This window comes from Bidens hawaiensis, unplaced genomic scaffold (assembly GCF_021521415.1).
Source record: "Bidens hawaiensis isolate Kalapana, Puna unplaced genomic scaffold, B.hawaiensis_p1.1 tig00010168_1, whole genome shotgun sequence".
Taxonomy (NCBI): Eukaryota; Viridiplantae; Streptophyta; class Magnoliopsida; order Asterales; family Asteraceae; genus Bidens; species Bidens hawaiensis.
Window position 1 is genome coordinate 282,304 of NW_027491771.1, and position 17,102 is coordinate 299,405.

The 17,102-nt window shown below is 38.4% G+C and overlaps 2 protein-coding genes across 2 annotated transcripts; both read left to right on the forward strand.

Moving 5' to 3' along the window:
* Window positions 1–1,919: 1,919 nt before the first annotated feature.
* Window positions 1,920–2,603, forward strand: LOC143534450 (E3 ubiquitin-protein ligase ATL4-like). The gene has a single exon (XM_077028935.1). The coding sequence runs from the start codon at window positions 1,920–1,922 to the stop codon at window positions 2,601–2,603; it is 684 nt and encodes a 227-aa protein (XP_076885050.1).
* Window positions 2,604–6,376: 3,773 nt separating this feature from the next.
* Window positions 6,377–12,447, forward strand: LOC143534483 (DNA-directed RNA polymerase 3, chloroplastic-like). Its single transcript, XM_077028958.1, has 19 exons — window positions 6,377–7,242; window positions 8,105–8,305; window positions 8,417–8,550; window positions 8,674–8,737; window positions 8,922–8,980; window positions 9,100–9,217; window positions 9,321–9,434; window positions 9,527–9,655; window positions 9,734–10,150; window positions 10,233–10,283; window positions 10,394–10,464; window positions 10,755–10,839; window positions 10,969–11,121; window positions 11,337–11,411; window positions 11,520–11,609; window positions 11,692–11,739; window positions 11,840–11,954; window positions 12,025–12,128; window positions 12,216–12,447. Exons 1-19 carry the CDS (start codon window positions 6,430–6,432, stop codon window positions 12,324–12,326), a joined length of 2,952 nt encoding a protein of 983 aa, XP_076885073.1. The 5' UTR covers window positions 6,377–6,429; the 3' UTR covers window positions 12,327–12,447.
* The last annotated feature ends 4,655 nt before the right edge of the window (window positions 12,448–17,102 follow it).

Sequence of the window (17,102 nt, forward strand, 5' to 3'; positions counted from 1 at the left end):
CGTCATCAGATCAATTTCTCCGGTTCCCAATCGATTTTCAGCGACAAGAACATGTTACAATCGACGAAGCCAAGTGAAGAGGACAAACTCACAGAGAGGGGATCCGAAGGGTGCTTCATCAATTATAGAGAGCTAGTGCTTCATCGATTATGATGTAGCAAACGAATCAGAGATAAACTGATAGCGAGGGGATTCGAAGGGTGAAGAGGATTTTGCAACAAGAGAGACAACCTGATGACATTTTTATTGGGGATTTGAAGGAAGATTTGAGTTTTATCTCAAATGAGTTTACTTTTAGGGTTCATATCTATTTGAGATATGTGAGATGAAAAAGAACTGATTTGTGTAGAAGAAAGCAAAGGTGAGGGAGTAGATATGAACAATGATAATAGAAATTTTATTTATTTATATTTATATTTACATAAATACCTTTAATGGAGTTTCAATGGTGGTGGCCCTAGGCGGCGGTGCACATGAAGAAAATGGGAGTGGGGAGTTGATGAGAGGAGGAAGAAGGGTGGGAATTGGGAAAGGTTATCCTGTGGGTCCAACTTGCCAAATTTACATAAACAATCCTTGTAAAATAATCTTATAAATTACAATTTTTGATTATTTTACACAAGTAGCCCTTCAAGTGGTGAAAGTACTAAAATGCCCTCATGCGTGGTGCACATGGGGTTAGTTAACTGAAAAACTTAACATCCGTTAGTGTAAAGGACTAAAACCGAGCCAAACATGCAAATAAAGGATAAAGAGTGAAGTCGTTTTCGAAAAGGACCCTTTCCATAATTTAGATTATTCAAAAGGATAAAATTTGTAATTTTTTCTTGTATGAATTATAATAAGGATTATGTTGGGAGATTGAAACAAGAACAAATACGATTTATTTAATGTGACACACCCTTCAACTCCTAAAGCAGTTCTTTGCTGATATCATGTTTTGTAACGAACCTACTAGCAAGAATATGAGAAGATAATTAATGAGAGAATATTTGCATATTATCAATTGGTATGCAATACGATTAGAGCTGTAATCTGAGCCGAGATGAGACATGCCGAGCTCGGGCTCAATCTCGAACTTAAACGAGTTGGTTCATGCTCGGCTCGTTAAATTTATTGAGCTGAAAAACCAAGCTCGAGCTTGTTAACTTTTTTTTTTTAATTTATTGTTATAGATATTGATATATTGACAACAAAAATATAATTTTGAACAACTATATAAAATTTATATCTACAAATTTTATAACATTATATGTTTTATATTTGTTCTTGTTTTTCTGTTTTTATAATGTTTTAAAACTCAAGTGGCATATATTGTTTTTTCTTATTTTGATATGCTATTATTTTAATTAAATATTAAAATTTAGGGTTCAATCTAAACAAAACGAGCTAACAAGCTAAGCCAAGATCGAACCACGAGCCAAACCGACTTGCTTAGATTCAAGCTTTTTCTCAAGCAAGTCACGAGCCAGGTAACAACCCTAAATACAGTGAGATGTCAATTAGTTTATAAAATTTAAAAAAGAGGAAAACTTTAGAAACAATCTAATCTATATCGGTCATTGATAGTTCTTGTGATAATAAAGACAATAATAATATCTATATTTACAACAAAAACTAACAAAATACTAATTTTAATAGATATTTTTTAACAAACTATTTATGCAAACAAATCTCTCGAATATATACTCAACCATCTTTCTATAAAGTAATTAAGCCCTTCATACATTCACCATCACCACCACCAAACTATGCATACCGGACCTCCTCCGCCTCCGCCACCGCCACCGCCACCGCCACCACTATTCGCCTTCGGAACCCCCACTGACACCGCCATTCCTCAAATATACTACACCACCGGTACCGCAACATAAAAAACTGCTTCAAACCATCACGACACATTAATATTCATAATATTAATGATTCTCACTTCCGTAACCCTCGTTTTGGCCTTTATCTACTTCCTAATCCGCTTCTTCAAGCTGCAGACCGCCTCTATCGACATTGTTTCCGGATATCCGAACGAAGAACACATGCATAATCACATGGTATCAATCCCCAACAACAATGAACAACAACTCGACTGGCTGCCAGTGTTCACTTTCTCTTCAATAACTGTGAACAACAACAATGAACAACAACTCGACTGCGCGGTTTGTTTGTCAATATTTGAAGATAAAGACCGTCTCAGACGGCTCCCATGCTTCCATGCATTCCACGTGGAATGCATTGATGCATGGGTTAAATGCAACCTGACATGTCCGCTCTGTCGCTCGGCTATAAGCCGTAGCGCAGAAGCGGATATTATGAATGAAACTGTCGAAAACATCAGCCGGAGTAATAGTTTGCGTATTGAGATTGGAAGTATTAACCCTAGACGGGATTTGTCCGAATTGAACCGGTCGTATTCGTTAGGCTCGGTTGAGTATGTCGTGGACGAGTTGGCAGTGGAGATTGGAGGTGGGAGTCGTAATTGGTTGCGCGAGTACTTGGAGCGAGGTTCGGTTAGTCGCCGGAGCAAAATTGTGGACGAATGTGAAGCAACTCACGTTGGAGTTGGGGTGGAGAGAAGTGAATATTTCCGGTGGGTGTCAGGGGTATAATGGTAAATTTCGTGATCATATGTGGATGGTATACAAGGTTTAATGCGTGAGGTACAAGTTGGTATATTTTAGGGTTTTATTTGCATGGAATTGGATGATATCTAGCTTTATTCATATTGCATTTGTTTGGATGTTTGGATTGTTTTAAGAAGTTATGGTCTAATGGTGGTGCTTTTTATATTAATCATTCTTGGATTTGAGTTTAGTTTAATAAGTTTGGGTGCGTTTTATGTCGATTCCGTAAACACGTTTCGTTAAACGGCTTAGGTTGAGTTGATGGCAAAGGTTTACGGATTGACTTATTTAACATGCTTACTTTAGTTGTTGAAAGGGTTATTAAGCTAAAATTTAAACTAAGTGGGCATTTAGTTTTTAATAATTGGGAGACAATGAGTATGTCATGTTTTGTTGTTTAAACATAATTATTTCATATGTTTTAGAAAATTAATTGTTGAGTATTAATATTTCAGAAAATAAAATAGCATAAAAGTTTGGGTTAAAAGTCCATGCCATATTTAGGTTCACATCTCTTACATGAGTTCTGGATCTAGTGGTGGCCGGCTTGGTATTAATTTTTTGGGTCTGTGTGATCTTCGGCCCACCAACTTAAACAGCACTTTAAGGTATTATTAATTACTGCTTAGCATACAAAAGAAATAGTATACACATTTTTATACAATTCATTGGCCCTAAATTAATAGTTTAGGTAGTGTTTTGTATGTAGGAATAGGAAGAGAAATGTAATGAATTAATTGTGTGGAACGAAAAAATGAGTGTTTAGTTGGTCAATGGAATTAAATCAACCATTACATAAGAAATCCTATTCCATCAAATCAATTCCTTCTCACCCCCTCCTTTTTTTTTCATTCCCCCTCCACCCTATTCTCTAGACAACACAACCTGACAACTACCACCACCGCCTCCGCTTGGTTGCCACCACCATCGCCGCTACACTTGACTGCCACACCGCCGCCGCCACCACCACTACCTAAGCACCCGCCATCATAACCACCACCACCTGACTGCCACCACCCCCATCACCACCTGATCACCCGCCACTGCTGTAGCCGCCACCACCACTACCACTTGACCGTTACCGCCACCACCTCCGTCGTCGCCACCATCAGCGTCGCTCCACCACCACCACATGACCGCTGCCACATGCCACCACTGTCGTCTCCACCATTGTCGTCATCACCACCGTCACCGTCGCCATTGTCATTTTTTTTTGTTTTATTAATTTTACTTATTTTGAGGTATGTATCTTTGTCATTTGTATTTCATTCATGTGAGTTTTTTTTCCTAGTGAACAACATAAAGTAATAATTCATTCCATTTTCATAAGTTAACCAAACAAGACAAAGGAGTAGTAATGATCCATTTCATTTCACTCCCCTTCCATTCTGCTTTCATTCCATTACCTCCTGCTAGACATGATATTGCTTTAATTATATAACTTCGATTCATTTATCCTTTTAAACCATTAACTTGTTTGTTTGTAGTTTAATCGATGAACCAATTCCCAAAACATATTTCGGGACATTCCTCAACGTCCCGCTGGGCTCCCAACTATTTACGGAACGTGAGAAGCAAATGATTAGTCATATGCTTCTGGAAGAAATAGAAGAATTTCATGAGAATCCTACAAGATCCAATCGATTTTCTTTTTCTCTCACAGACGATCAGAACTTCATTTGGGTTTGAATCTTACTTGAAGGTTGACTTGAGATATTTTCATTAATCAGTTACGGTTAAACATAATAAATTGCCCAACTTTAGTTAAATAAACTTAAAATTATGAAGCAGGACAATTATTTTGTCTTGCACATATTTATTGATATGTTTTCGTTTTCTTATTTTGACTTACATATATGTCTGCTTTTGGATTTTTTAAATTATTTTTTGGCTTTATGTTGTGTAAAAAGAAATAATAAAAATTGGTACCAATTGTTTGTTGTGTTTTTTTCTTCCGGAGAACGACCGATCTTCGACCAAGTAAAATAGTAATTGATACCGACTATGTGCTACAAGTAATGTGGAATGACTGATCTTGGAACAAGTAATGGGCATTGTGTAGTTAGATTATCGAAGGTCGAGCACTGCTTACAAATAACTAGCATCTATAACAACAACCCAAAGAGAGTAATTTTAATGTGGAATAATGTTTAGGTTAAGATAATAATTAACAAAAAATTAAGTTAGTAAACAAGAATATCATAGAGAAAAAACTAAAGATTAACTAGCTATTAACCCTATTAACTATGATCTATTGGTCTAGTGGTATGATGTCCTCTTACAAATGTAAGATGACAGGCTCAAATCTATACAAATGTAATTATACAATTTGGTAAGTTGACTCAGTGATAAACTCTGTATACCTATCTAAATCGGGATACCATATTTAATCCCAACAGGATAAACGTGATGTAGCTTTACGGTGGACTTTGGATAGAATGGAGAAATTTATTTTTGATTATTTCTCAACGTTTTAAGTGTAATTGTGGGTCTGAAACTTATATACTCATTTAGCATTATTAATGCGTGTGGTATATACTTTCAAGTAAAAAACCCTCAACGAGAAGAAATACCAGTCAAGCACTCAAGCTCGACGAGCTACATTACAAAGTATATTTTAGTTTCGCTCCCATATATCTTAAGTCAAGCTTCGCAATTGTTAAGACGATACTTAATAGACAACTGAGTTGGTAAGTAATCATATCCCACTACTTTTTTCTAGCTAGTGCATGGACTAGTTGTACCAAATATAGCTAATTCTCTCTTTGTTTTTTGAACGAAGAACTTATTTCAATGCTTGTTGTCTATGAGATTTGAACTCAAGACCCTTCAAACCTAGGTACTTTAAAGGTTTTGCTTTTTCCAATGTGTCACCAACCCTATTAGTAACTATCACATTTTTAAACATATTTTAACAGAAACAGACTCTATCTATATACATTTATTTGTTTGTTTCTATCATTTTTATCATAGTTTTCACGAAACTTTTGAAAATCATATATTCAACATAGACTACGTCTTTTTCATATTTTACAGCCTTAAAAGGTATTGTTCCTAAAGTTAAATCATAAGATATTATTGTAGAAGGGGATTGCTGATTTACTATAATTTATACCTAAAGAGCATATGAAGTCATCCCATTTCTCATTTTCTTCCAAAATCAGGGGATGGTGTTCCCGGTTCTCCTATATCTGTTTTCTTCCCTCCCAGCCACCCCTTCTTGTTTATAAGATATTATTGTAGAAGGGGATTGCTGATTTACTATAATTTAAACTTAAGAGCACACGAAGTCACCCCATTTCCCATTTTCTTCCAAAAATCAGTGGATGGTGTTCCCGGCCCTCCTATATCCGTTTTCTTCCATTTTTCCCAGACACCCCCCTTCTTGTTTTTCTTCATTCCTCCACACAAACCAGAGAGAAACTGATAAAAAAATACCTAAGAGAAATCCGGGAAAAGAGGGAGGTTGTTCTCACCCGGCCCCGCTTTTCTCCACCTCCTCACATACTCCCACTCTATGTGTTCTAAGGAAGCTACTCATAAAAACAACTAAACAAGACCAAGATCAAGAAATGAACTAAAATATCATTTTGTCACAAAAATCTCTTTAGACCCAATTTCATAGGTTAATTACTTTATCTTTGATATTTTGTAAAAATACCAAAAAGACCATTTTACCCTCACCCATAAAACTTAAGAAACCAACAAGGGCTAGTCCTACACAAGGTTTTAGCCTGGGTTTACTCATCCATCATCGTCTTCTTCTTCAACCTTATTTCCACCCTTATCCACCTCTCACCCAAACCCACCCATGGCTTCCTCTGCTGCCATCTTCTCCCCAAACCCTAGACCCACCACCACCTCCACTGACCTCCAATCTCCATGGTCAACCAAATTAGTCAAACCAAGAAAACCCCACAAACCCACCACTCACCTCCACCTCTTCAAAACCCCATCTTTAAACCCATTAATCTACTCTTCTTCTTTCCCACACAATCTCAAATTACCCTCTTTAAAAGACCCAATTTTCACCACCCATTCCCACCCTTTACCAGACTCCATTGATGAAAGCTTCACCAAGAATCTTGAAAAGCTTGCAACTTTACAACAAATCACAAATGGGTTTGACTCTGTTTCCAATTTGGAGATGAACCCTAAAAGGGTTTACCTTCAAGAGCCTCCTTGGATTAGTTCTCTCTTAATCAAGAATTTTTATAAATACAAGAAAAGGGTAAAATTGGAATTTGATAAAAGGAATTATTATATTTTGAGGCGGCGGCAGATTAAGGCTGAGACTGAGGCTTGGGATAAGATGACTGAAGAGTATAGGGAGTTTCAAAGAGAGATGTGTGAGAAGAAATTGGCGCCTAATTTGCCTTATGTGAAGTCATTGTTTGCAGGGTGGTTTGAGCCGTTGAGTAAGGAGATTGAGAAGGAGCAGAAGTCGCCGAATACGAAGAAGCATCAGGAGGCGTATGCTCCGTATATTGACTCGTTGCCTGCGGATAAACTGGCTATTATTGTTATGCATAAGATGATGGGGTTGTTGATGATGGGACATGATTATAGGTATGTTAGGGTGGTTCAAGCGGCTATTCAGATTGGTATGGCGGTCGAGATGGAGGTGAGTTAGTTATTTCTGTTTCGAAATCGTACTTGGTTTTGTTGTATATGTAACTGGTATTTAGGTTGCTAATTTTGATTGGTTAGGGGTTTATTTAATGACTACTAAGTAAGTAGACAGCCAGCAACTTAGGATGAGTTTTGAATTATTAGGCCTGTAAGTTTTCGTGTTAAAAAAAAAGTTCGTGTTCGTTTGTTTAATGTTAACTGAACAAACGAACGAATACAACCAGTTAAACGTGTTTGTTTGTTAATAGTATAAGCAGATAGTTCACAGGCATAACCGATGCCTGATGTACCCGAGCAAACACCAGTTAAGTTCCTTCATTGCATAAATTGTAATGGGCCTAAAAATTTAAATGATTATATAATAGAACTGGAAACGAATTTAAATGAAGGAACTTAAACAATCATTCACGAACATAAATGAATGACGGGACCGTGTTCATGTTCGTTCGTTTAACTAAATGAACAAAAAGTTGTGTTCTCGTTCTTTTGCTTATAATATAATTGAACTTTCGGCTGAACAATTCACGAGTAGTTCACTAAACGTTCAATTCATTTACAAGCCTAATAATATAAAGATCATAATTGTTTTAAAATTTTGATTTGACTATACCCAAATAATTTTAACTGATTATTTGATAAGTTAATAATCAAATAACCACTTTCAAAAAGGAACCACAAATGTCCCCTTAGTTAAAATCAACACATCACTTCACATATTGGCTGATCATTTTTATTTTTATACATAACATATTGGTTGTAAGACATTAGTTTTGGGTTACTAGAAAAATATTCATTGGCATTTATATTGCTTTTTATAATGTTGTAGATGATATGTACTAAGAGGTAATTTGCAGGTTAGAATACAAACTTTCTTGGAGAAAACCAAGAACTGCCCAAAAAAGGTCTTGATTCAAGCTCAGCAAGATGAAGCAAAAGAAAACGAGATGCTTAGAAAACGTGTTAAAACTTTAATCAAACGGAAAAAAATAAGGGAGGTACAAAAGATTTTGCAAAACGAAGAATATATACCTTGGGGTAGAGATAAGCAAGCAAAGGTTCGTTCTCACCGATCTATGTTTCTAAAAATTCTAATGACTTATGATAGTAAGATTATAATGTGTTAATGTTTAATGACTAGTAGTAATGTTATTGTTTATTTTATACAGCTGGGATGTCGTCTTATCGAGTTATTAACAGAAGTGGCTTATGTTCAATCTCCAGTTAGTCAGTCAGCTGACGCGCCACCTGATATTCGACCTGCATTTCGACATTTATTTAAGATTATAGCAATGGAATCGGGGTAACATTTCTTTTAAAGCATCTTGTTTTCAATGTGTTTGTACATCAAGCTCAAATTAGGTCGATATAGGTCAAAAAAGATTCAAAGTAACTAACTTTAAGTTAATATTATTAAAATTTGCAGTCAAATTAGAAAGTGTGGCGTTATTGAATGCGATAAAACGATTCTCACTGGACTTGAAAGAACTGTAAGTTATCCTTTTAGTTTATGTCTTCAGTTTATTTCACACAAATTGTGTATTTTGACCCTAAACGGTTTTGACCTGTTATCCAACCCGTCAATTTTCAACTTCTACTATCAAGACCCTATATTATATAGGTTATGTTTTTTTTCTAGCAAATATGTTTAATCCTCTAATATGTTAAATGCAGGCTCGACACATGATAATTCCTTACGTGCCTATGTTAGTGCCTCCAAGAAAGTGGAAAGGGTATTAACTTAACTAACTTTTGATGCTATTATATGTTTATTTAAAAAAAAATAAAAAAAAATAAAAAAAATTGGTGACATCAACTTTTTGAAATGAAAATGCCATACACTCGTTTTCAGGTATGACAACGGGGGACACTTCTTCTTACCTTCGTATCTCATGCGTACTCACGGGTCGAAACAACAACAAGAGGCAGTTAAGAATGCTCCATTTTTTCAAATGCAGAAAATATATGAGGTATGAACTTCATTTACTGTTTGTTAACATTTAACAGTTAACTATTCTTTGATTTGTAAAGAGACATAAGTAAACAGTTTTGGTATAAATTGGACATGAGCAGGCGTTGGATACACTTGGAGACACCAAATGGAGAATAAATAAAAGATTACTTGATGTTGTTGAAAGCATTTGGGCTGCAGGCGGTGATATTGCTGGTCTTGTTAATCGAGAAGACGTGAGCATATCAAGTTTTGTGCTTTATTATTATTATTATTATTATTATATTTTTTACTTTAAATTTAAGAAATATGTTTCATTTAATTGTAGGTTTCTGTTCCCGATTTGAATTCTGAAGACTTGAGTGATGTAAAGGAATGGAGATGGAGTGTGAGGAAAGCAAAGAAACTCAACCAAGAATTACATTCTCAACGATGCGACATTGAATTAAAGCTTTCGGTAATTATTCTATCCCGTTGCTATCTTATTATCCACTTCAATTGTAATTAATATTATAGTTATGTATATTATTATTAGGTGGCTCGAAGGATGAAAGACGAAGAAGGCTTTTATTATCCTCACAATCTCGACTTTCGGGGCCGAGCATATCCAATGCACCCGCATTTAAACCATTTAAGTTCTGATTTATGTAGAGGGATTCTCGAGTTTGCTGAAGGAAGACCGTTAGGGAAATCGGGCTTGCGTTGGTTAAGAATACATTTAGCAAATCTGTACGGTTCTGGAGTCGAGAAGCTATCGTATGACTGTCGATTACAGTTTGTGGAAGATCATATAAATGATATCATCGATTCGGCTGATAATCCGCTCGGTGGAAATCGATGGTGGTTAACCGCTGAAGACCCGTTTCAGTGTTTAGCAGCTTGTATCAGTTTATCAGAAACTTTAAAAAGTTCATCACCTCATACTGTCATTTCTCATCTGCCAGTTCATCAGGTAATACCTGCTCGTTTCTGAATTTAGGCTCGACTCGTTTATTATATTTTAGTTAATTTTGTAAAATTATATTTTGTTATAGGATGGTTCATGTAATGGGCTCCAGCACTACGCTGCATTAGGACGAGACACTGTACGTTTCCATTTTTAACATAGTTTTTCAGTATTTTTAGATAAATTTTTTTTATTGAATTTTTTTTGCATGTGAATGAATGTTTATCAAATGCTTTTCTTCTTTTGCAGTTAGAAGCTGCTGCAGTGAATCTAGTTGCTGGAGAGAAGCCTTCTGATGTTTACTCAGAGATTGCAGTAAGGTTAGCTTGTGAAGATTTTTTTTATATTAACTATATATGTATTTAAGTAGCTTAGTTTGACTTTGGAGGTCAAACATGGTTATCTTCTTTGACTTCAAATATGACGAGAACATGTAAAATTTCGACAAAAAAATCGACTTGTAATACAATAGTTATGGATTTGATTTTATTATCGAGCCGATATCCTCTTGAGCATGAGAAACCATAAATTAGACTTCAAAAGTCAACTAATTTTCTTGAAAAAGGCTTACTTTTTTTGAATTATTTTAATGTTTTGGTTGGTTCATTAGGGTCCATGAGATCATGAAACGGGACAGTGAAAAAGATCCAATAAGTTATCCAAATGCTGTACTAGCCAAGCTTCTAATCGGACAGGTTCGTTTTATGCTTTTACAGTCTTTTTTGAGAAAATTTGGAATGAATGATTTAAAATTAGCTTTTAGTTTATTCTTATATAATACAATGCATTCAGTAATCGATGATAAAATCATTGGAACTATTCAGGTGAACAGAAAATTAGTCAAACAAACAGTAATGACCTCCGTTTATGGTGTTACATTTGTCGGTGCCCGTGAACAAATTAAAAGAAGACTACAAGAGAAGGGTCATATTACTGATGACCAACTGCTGTTTAGTGCATCTTGTTATGCGGCTAAAGTAAGTATCTATCAACTAATCAATATGGTCAACATGGTCAAACTGGGCCGGGCCAACTAACCAATACTTTTACTTTTTTCATTAATTAAAATTTTGTAAAGAACTGATTTAATATGTTACCAAAAACTTTATTACTAAAGTATTAAATATTTGCCTTTCGAAATATTTTACGGTCTGGTCATTATATTAAACTGCAAGTGATTATCCTGCCATAGGTCACACTGGAGGCCCTTGAAGAGATCTTTGAAGCGGCCCGTGGTACTATGTGTTGGCTTGGTGACTGTGCAAAGGTATGTGTTCTATGTTATTATAGTATCTTCCAATTGAGAATATTTATAATAATTTTAAATGAACTATGCAAATTCAATTCGGCTTGTTAATAAATGAAATTTTTACAGGTGATTGCTGCCGAAAATCAACCCGTTCGGTGGACCACCCCTCTAGGCCTTCCTGTCGTGCAACCGTATTTTAAAACTAAACGCCATATTGTAAGTAACTTTAAAATCATATTTGAAATGTGCTGACCTTAAAAACTCAACTTTCTGAATGTGTCTAAATGATGGGTTGCAGATAAAAACATCTCTTCAGGTCTTAGCTTTGCAACGAGAGGGTAATACGGTAATTTCCCGTCGCCTATCAAAATTACTTGCATATAAATTATTATTCTTTTTCAATCATAAGTTTCTGAGATTTCTAAATGTCACTATTATTGATAAAGGTCGAGGTTAAAAAACAAAGAACCGCATTCCCGCCAAATTTTGTGCATTCACTTGATGGTACACACATGATGATGACTGCAGTAGCTTGTAGGGACGCGGGATTGCGTTTTGCAGGTTTGTCTTGTCCCTTTAATAAATATATTTTATATTTTTATTTCAAGATCTTATTATTTATATATGACAGGTGTTCATGATTCCTTCTGGACACACGCATGCGATGTTGACAAGATGAACGTAATACTACGAGAAAAGTTTGTCGAGCTTTATCGAACGCCGATTCTTGAAAATGTAAGCATATCTCAATCACCATCTTGTAAATGACCCTTTTGCCCTTCTCATATTTGTAACTGTAAATGACCCTTTTGCCCTTCTCAGCTGCTCGAGAGTTTTCAAACAACGTATCCAGGACTCCAGTTCCCACCCCTACCCCAAAGAGGAGATTTTGACTTAAATGAAGTTCTTAAATCACCATACTTTTTCAACTAATCTACATATTATAGACACCGTGATATATTTACAAGGCGGCCAGAAGCATCAATGATTTAAAGTATCGAAGATCATATGATGTGGTTATCATATTGATGGTCAAAGGATGAAGAGATTTAAAATGCGTTATCGTTGACCTGAAAAGTCAAAGGCTACAGAGTCAAAATATGAGCTTTTTTCCTTAGTAGCGGAGAATGTACATTTTGCGGAGGCGGTGATAGTTTGGTGAAGCGGTTGACCATCATGGGTTCAAGTAGGTTCGTTGTAGATTATGAACCCGAGATGATATCGCTGTTGAGAAGTTGAGTTAATTAGGCGGGTTCTTGTAGTCGGTTTTGTGTAAATGTTATATTATTAATAATAATCTTGTACGATTTTGTCTGGAGGAAAAAGATGAATACAATCTGTTTGTTTACTAACCGAGTTTGAGTTTAGTTTAAGTTCGTTGTGCGGGCCTCAAAATATAGGTTCTTGACCCACATGGTTTTGGGGCCTGCTTATCAGATATTAACCTAACCTAAGATACTCGAGTTTGGCTTACTAAAAACTTGAATAGAGCCGAGTTTAAATGAGCTTAAACTCAAATTTCATCCTAAAATGAGCTCATTGAATAAACGAGTTAAGTGCACATGTGAGGTTGACGTATCGATTTTTGGTAGCCTTGTGAATCTCAACAAACATGTTATTATGTCAGCTAGTATATTCTCGGGAACTTGGCAACGGACCCGAAAATTAAAACACGGATATACAAAAAAAGTTTATCTAAATATAAAAAAGTTGGTCGATATTGGTTCGACTCATTACGGTATCGATGCGGTAGTGACACTTGGTATATAGGTTAGATACCAAAAAGAAAACACTATATTGTGAATAAAACTCCATTACACTTGGTGAAGAGGTAGGTCCCAGCAGAGCCCAGTTGGACCCGCAAGACTCACCTTAAACAGGGACGTCTGCGCAGAGACCAACTGGATCCGCAGGACCAACCATGCTCAGAGACGTAACGTCCTTACGGCAGTACGCAAGCTGGTCCCGCAGGAAATGCCTCCCAATGGTGAAGGACTCCGCCTGTCCCCGCAGCCTCGGATACAAGCCATTAGGGAAGGCCACCCGCGCAGCATGGCTACACGCACAAGGCACTTAACTCCCCAGTGTCACCTGAAGGAATGAGCAAAGGCGGGAGGGGGAAAACTCCCGCCTAAATGAGCCAGTCCGTATGATGGAGGATCTTTTGTGTGATACCTGACGAGGTACAGACAAAAGATCTGACCAAGAATGCGACAGCTCACTGACAGCAGCATGGCAGACAGCACGCCACAGCACTGTGACCAATAGCCGCCGCCTACCCACCAACTCCTGCCATACCACGTGCCTAGCCTGTAGTTGGCAGAAGAGGAAGAGTGCACGACACGCCTGCTCTGTGTCAGCCGCTACCTATCCACCACTCACAGGCAAGGCACGTGCATAGGTTACAGTTGGTAGCGTGTTGGGCCGGCTAAACCCCTTGGAAACCTACCTTCGGCTATAAATACCCCAATGGTATGATCATCTTAGAACATCTTATCTTATCATATATACCTGATATCTGCTCTAGCAATCTCTTAATATACTTTTATATTTAAAGAGCAATCTAGTCTGATTCTCACGCCGGAGGGTGGTCACAAGGAGGAACCCCCCCCTTCTCAGTGACGAGCTCACGGTGTCTGTTTTGCAGGTTATCAGAAGAACCATCTTCCAAGGGTCTAACCCCTCGTGGGAAACAGCTCTCCAACCCCCAGGTTACCAGTAATCTGCCCGGGGTCTGGTTAGTGTTTCTTCATTGGCGTCATCCGTGCATAAAGCTAGAACTTCATTTTTCTCCAGTTTTTTCAAACTTCTAGAAAGATGGTTAAAGAAACTCCGGTAACCACAACCCCAGCTACTGGAGGGAATACCGGCAACACAGTTTTTACAAACACTACCCCGGTTACCCAAGCCGGGGCAAGTGAAGTAAATTTTACGAACACTACCCCAGTTACCCAAGCTGGGGCAAGTGCAGTAAATAATCGCCCACTGGGATTCACCGATACCCAGTTTGAAAAACGAACAAGACTCCCCCGCCAAACTCTCGATGAAGTTAAGGCATGGGCGGAGGCACGACAAAAGGAATTCCAAGCTGAGTTGGACGAACGCTTGCGTTCCGTCCAACAGGCCGACGAATTCGAAGAATACTTGGACAATGACTCGGAGGAATCCGACTCCGACGCGAACCCTCGCCATAGGGCAAAAGGGAAGCGTAAGGAAACGGACTCCCAACCGAGAAGGCATTTTGGACAAGCGTTCAAACCAAAAAGCACAGGTGGAAGTTCATGAGACTTCTCCAAAACGTTCAGACCGAACGTTGCAAATGCGGGAACGTCCAAATTTGCAAGGGACATTGCGGAAGCAATTGCCCCAAAAAGTGCCAAACAAATGCTCAACATAGGCACTTATGATGGTATGTCCGACCCAGACGACCATTTGAACAGGTTCATAGCAGGGGCAACCGTCAGCAACTGGACGGATCCCACGTGGTGTTACATGTTTCAAATGACGCTGGTGGGGGCTGCTAGGGTTTGGTTTGATCGTTTACCGGTTAACCACATTTACGACTGGGCAGACTTCCAGCAGAAGTTTAGCCAACACTTCAGCCAGCAGCGAAAGTATACCGAGGAGCAATGGACAATCCTCAAATGCATACGGGAAGAAGATGAATCTCTGCCAAACTTCATCACTCGCTTCAACTCAAAGAAGTTAAGTTTGGGTAATATCAGCGAGGATCTTGTTCGCGCAGCCTTCATCCAGGGCGCGCAGGACCCAGAGCTTATCCGCACCCTAACGGGTAAAGATGGAATGCCATCCACATGGGATGGCATCATGACAGCAGCCAAACGCTATGCGGAAACGGAGAAGCAACTGGGTAGAGACCTTCCGCAGAGCACAAACCTTTACACCCAGAGGACGAGAGAGGACAACGTCCTCACCGCCCGATTGAACAAAAAACGGAAGCAAGGCATTTGGCAGTCAAGGGTAAACTTTGACACCTCATCCGGCTTACAGCACCGATTGGGTGAAAGGGATAATGTAAAGCTGCACCGGAACTCCAGATGGACGCCACTTACCAAAAGCGTCACTGACATATTTGCTACTGAAGAGCTCCCATGGCCAAAGCCTCCAGTAATCCGACATCGTCACGATGCTGATCGGAGCAAGTACTGTGACTATCACAGAACAAAAGGCCACAACACTGAAGAATGCATAGACGTAAAAGACATGGTCGAAACATTCGTCAGAAATGGGACGCTCGCACACCTCGTGGCGAAATAAAAGCTAAGCAGGCAGGCAGGTGCATGTGGAACCATGGCTGGGGTAAACACGAATAAAAAATCAGCTTCAATATGGAGACTACATGCTGCGTAAAGAACGAGATCCCGAAACAGGTGCGTGTCGGCTCGATGGCACTCCTGTCCCAACATGGAAGGGAGTTCAATTACACAGTTTGCATGTAATCAATTCCAATTTGTACAGAAAAGGCCAAGAGCCACTTCTAATGGAAATGATTCTCTTTCAAACGTCGAAGCTGATGATTTACATTTATACTTTTGTACACACTAATATGCTGGTTTTCACCGCATAATTACAAAAAACGTCATTGCATGGGAAGGCGGTCCTACCCGCACGAACCCAAAAAGCATGATAAACCTTCACGCAGGTCAGTTGAAGGGGAAAAAAGTTACCATATGAAAGTGCTGGTCTATCCGCATGAATCATTCGAGGGAACTGCACCAACCTATCAACAACCGCGCGTGGGACGGTTCAAAATTCTTAAGAGGAAAAGGTAAACCTATACGCAGGACAGATATGGGTAAAGTTATGCCATCCTACTAAGTGCAAGTGACGGGTCTACCCGCACAGTCACGAAAGAGGAAGCAAAACTTCACACCTATTATCAGCCACGTTCAAAGGTTAACTTATCCTCAACAGGCAAACCTTCGCGCAGGTCAGTTGAAGGAGAAGAGTTCAATTATTCCATTAAATGAAAGTGCCGGTCTATCCGCATGAATCATGAAAGGAAAATGAACACTAACCTATCAACAACCGCGCGTCGAACGGTTAAAACTATCCTACACTGGTGACGGCATTCACATTACGTGAAGTCGTTGCGTGGGAAGGCGGTCTTACCCGCACGAACCCAATAACGTGGCAAACCTTCACGCAGGTCAGTTGAAGGAGAAGAGTTCAATTATTCCATTAAATGAAAGTGCCGGTCTATCCGCATGAATCATGAAAGGAAAATGAACACTAACCTATCGACAACCGCGCGTCGAACGGTTCAAAACAAAATTCTTAAAAAGGTAAGAAAAACCTACACGCAGGTCAGGTATGGGTAAAGTTTTGCCATCCTACTAAGTGCAAGTGACGGTTCTACCCGCGCAATCACGAAAGAGGAAGCAAAACTTCACCTGTTATCAACCACGTTCAAAGGTTAACTTATCCTCAAAAAGTAAGAAAAACCTACACGCAGGTTAGATAAAAGTTAAAGTTTAGCCATCCTACCAAGTGCAAGTGACGGTTCTACCCGCACAATCACGAAGGAGGAAGCGAAACTTTAACCCACTATCAACCACGTTCAAAGGTTCTTATTCTAAACACTTGGAAAATTGCTATTTTAAACTAAGTATGCAAGTCATAAGTTTATAAAGCAAAGAATCCAATGAAAGGAATAACAATCGTATATTTCAATGATATATTACAACA

Excerpts from the sequence above, each read along its gene's own strand:
- LOC143534450 (XM_077028935.1), top strand. The coding sequence starts at position 1,920 with ATGATTCTCACTTCCGTAACCCTCGTTTTGGCCTTTATCTACTTCCTA.
- LOC143534483 (XM_077028958.1), top strand. The coding sequence starts at position 6,430 with ATGGCTTCCTCTGCTGCCATCTTCTCCCCAAACCCTAGACCCACCACC. Across the intron at positions 8,306-8,416 it reads GTAGAGATAAGCAAGCAAAG|CTGGGATGTCGTCTTATCGA; the intron begins GTTCGTTCTCAC and ends TATTTTATACAG. Across the intron at positions 10,284-10,393 it reads CTGCATTAGGACGAGACACT|TTAGAAGCTGCTGCAGTGAA; the intron begins GTACGTTTCCAT and ends CTTCTTTTGCAG.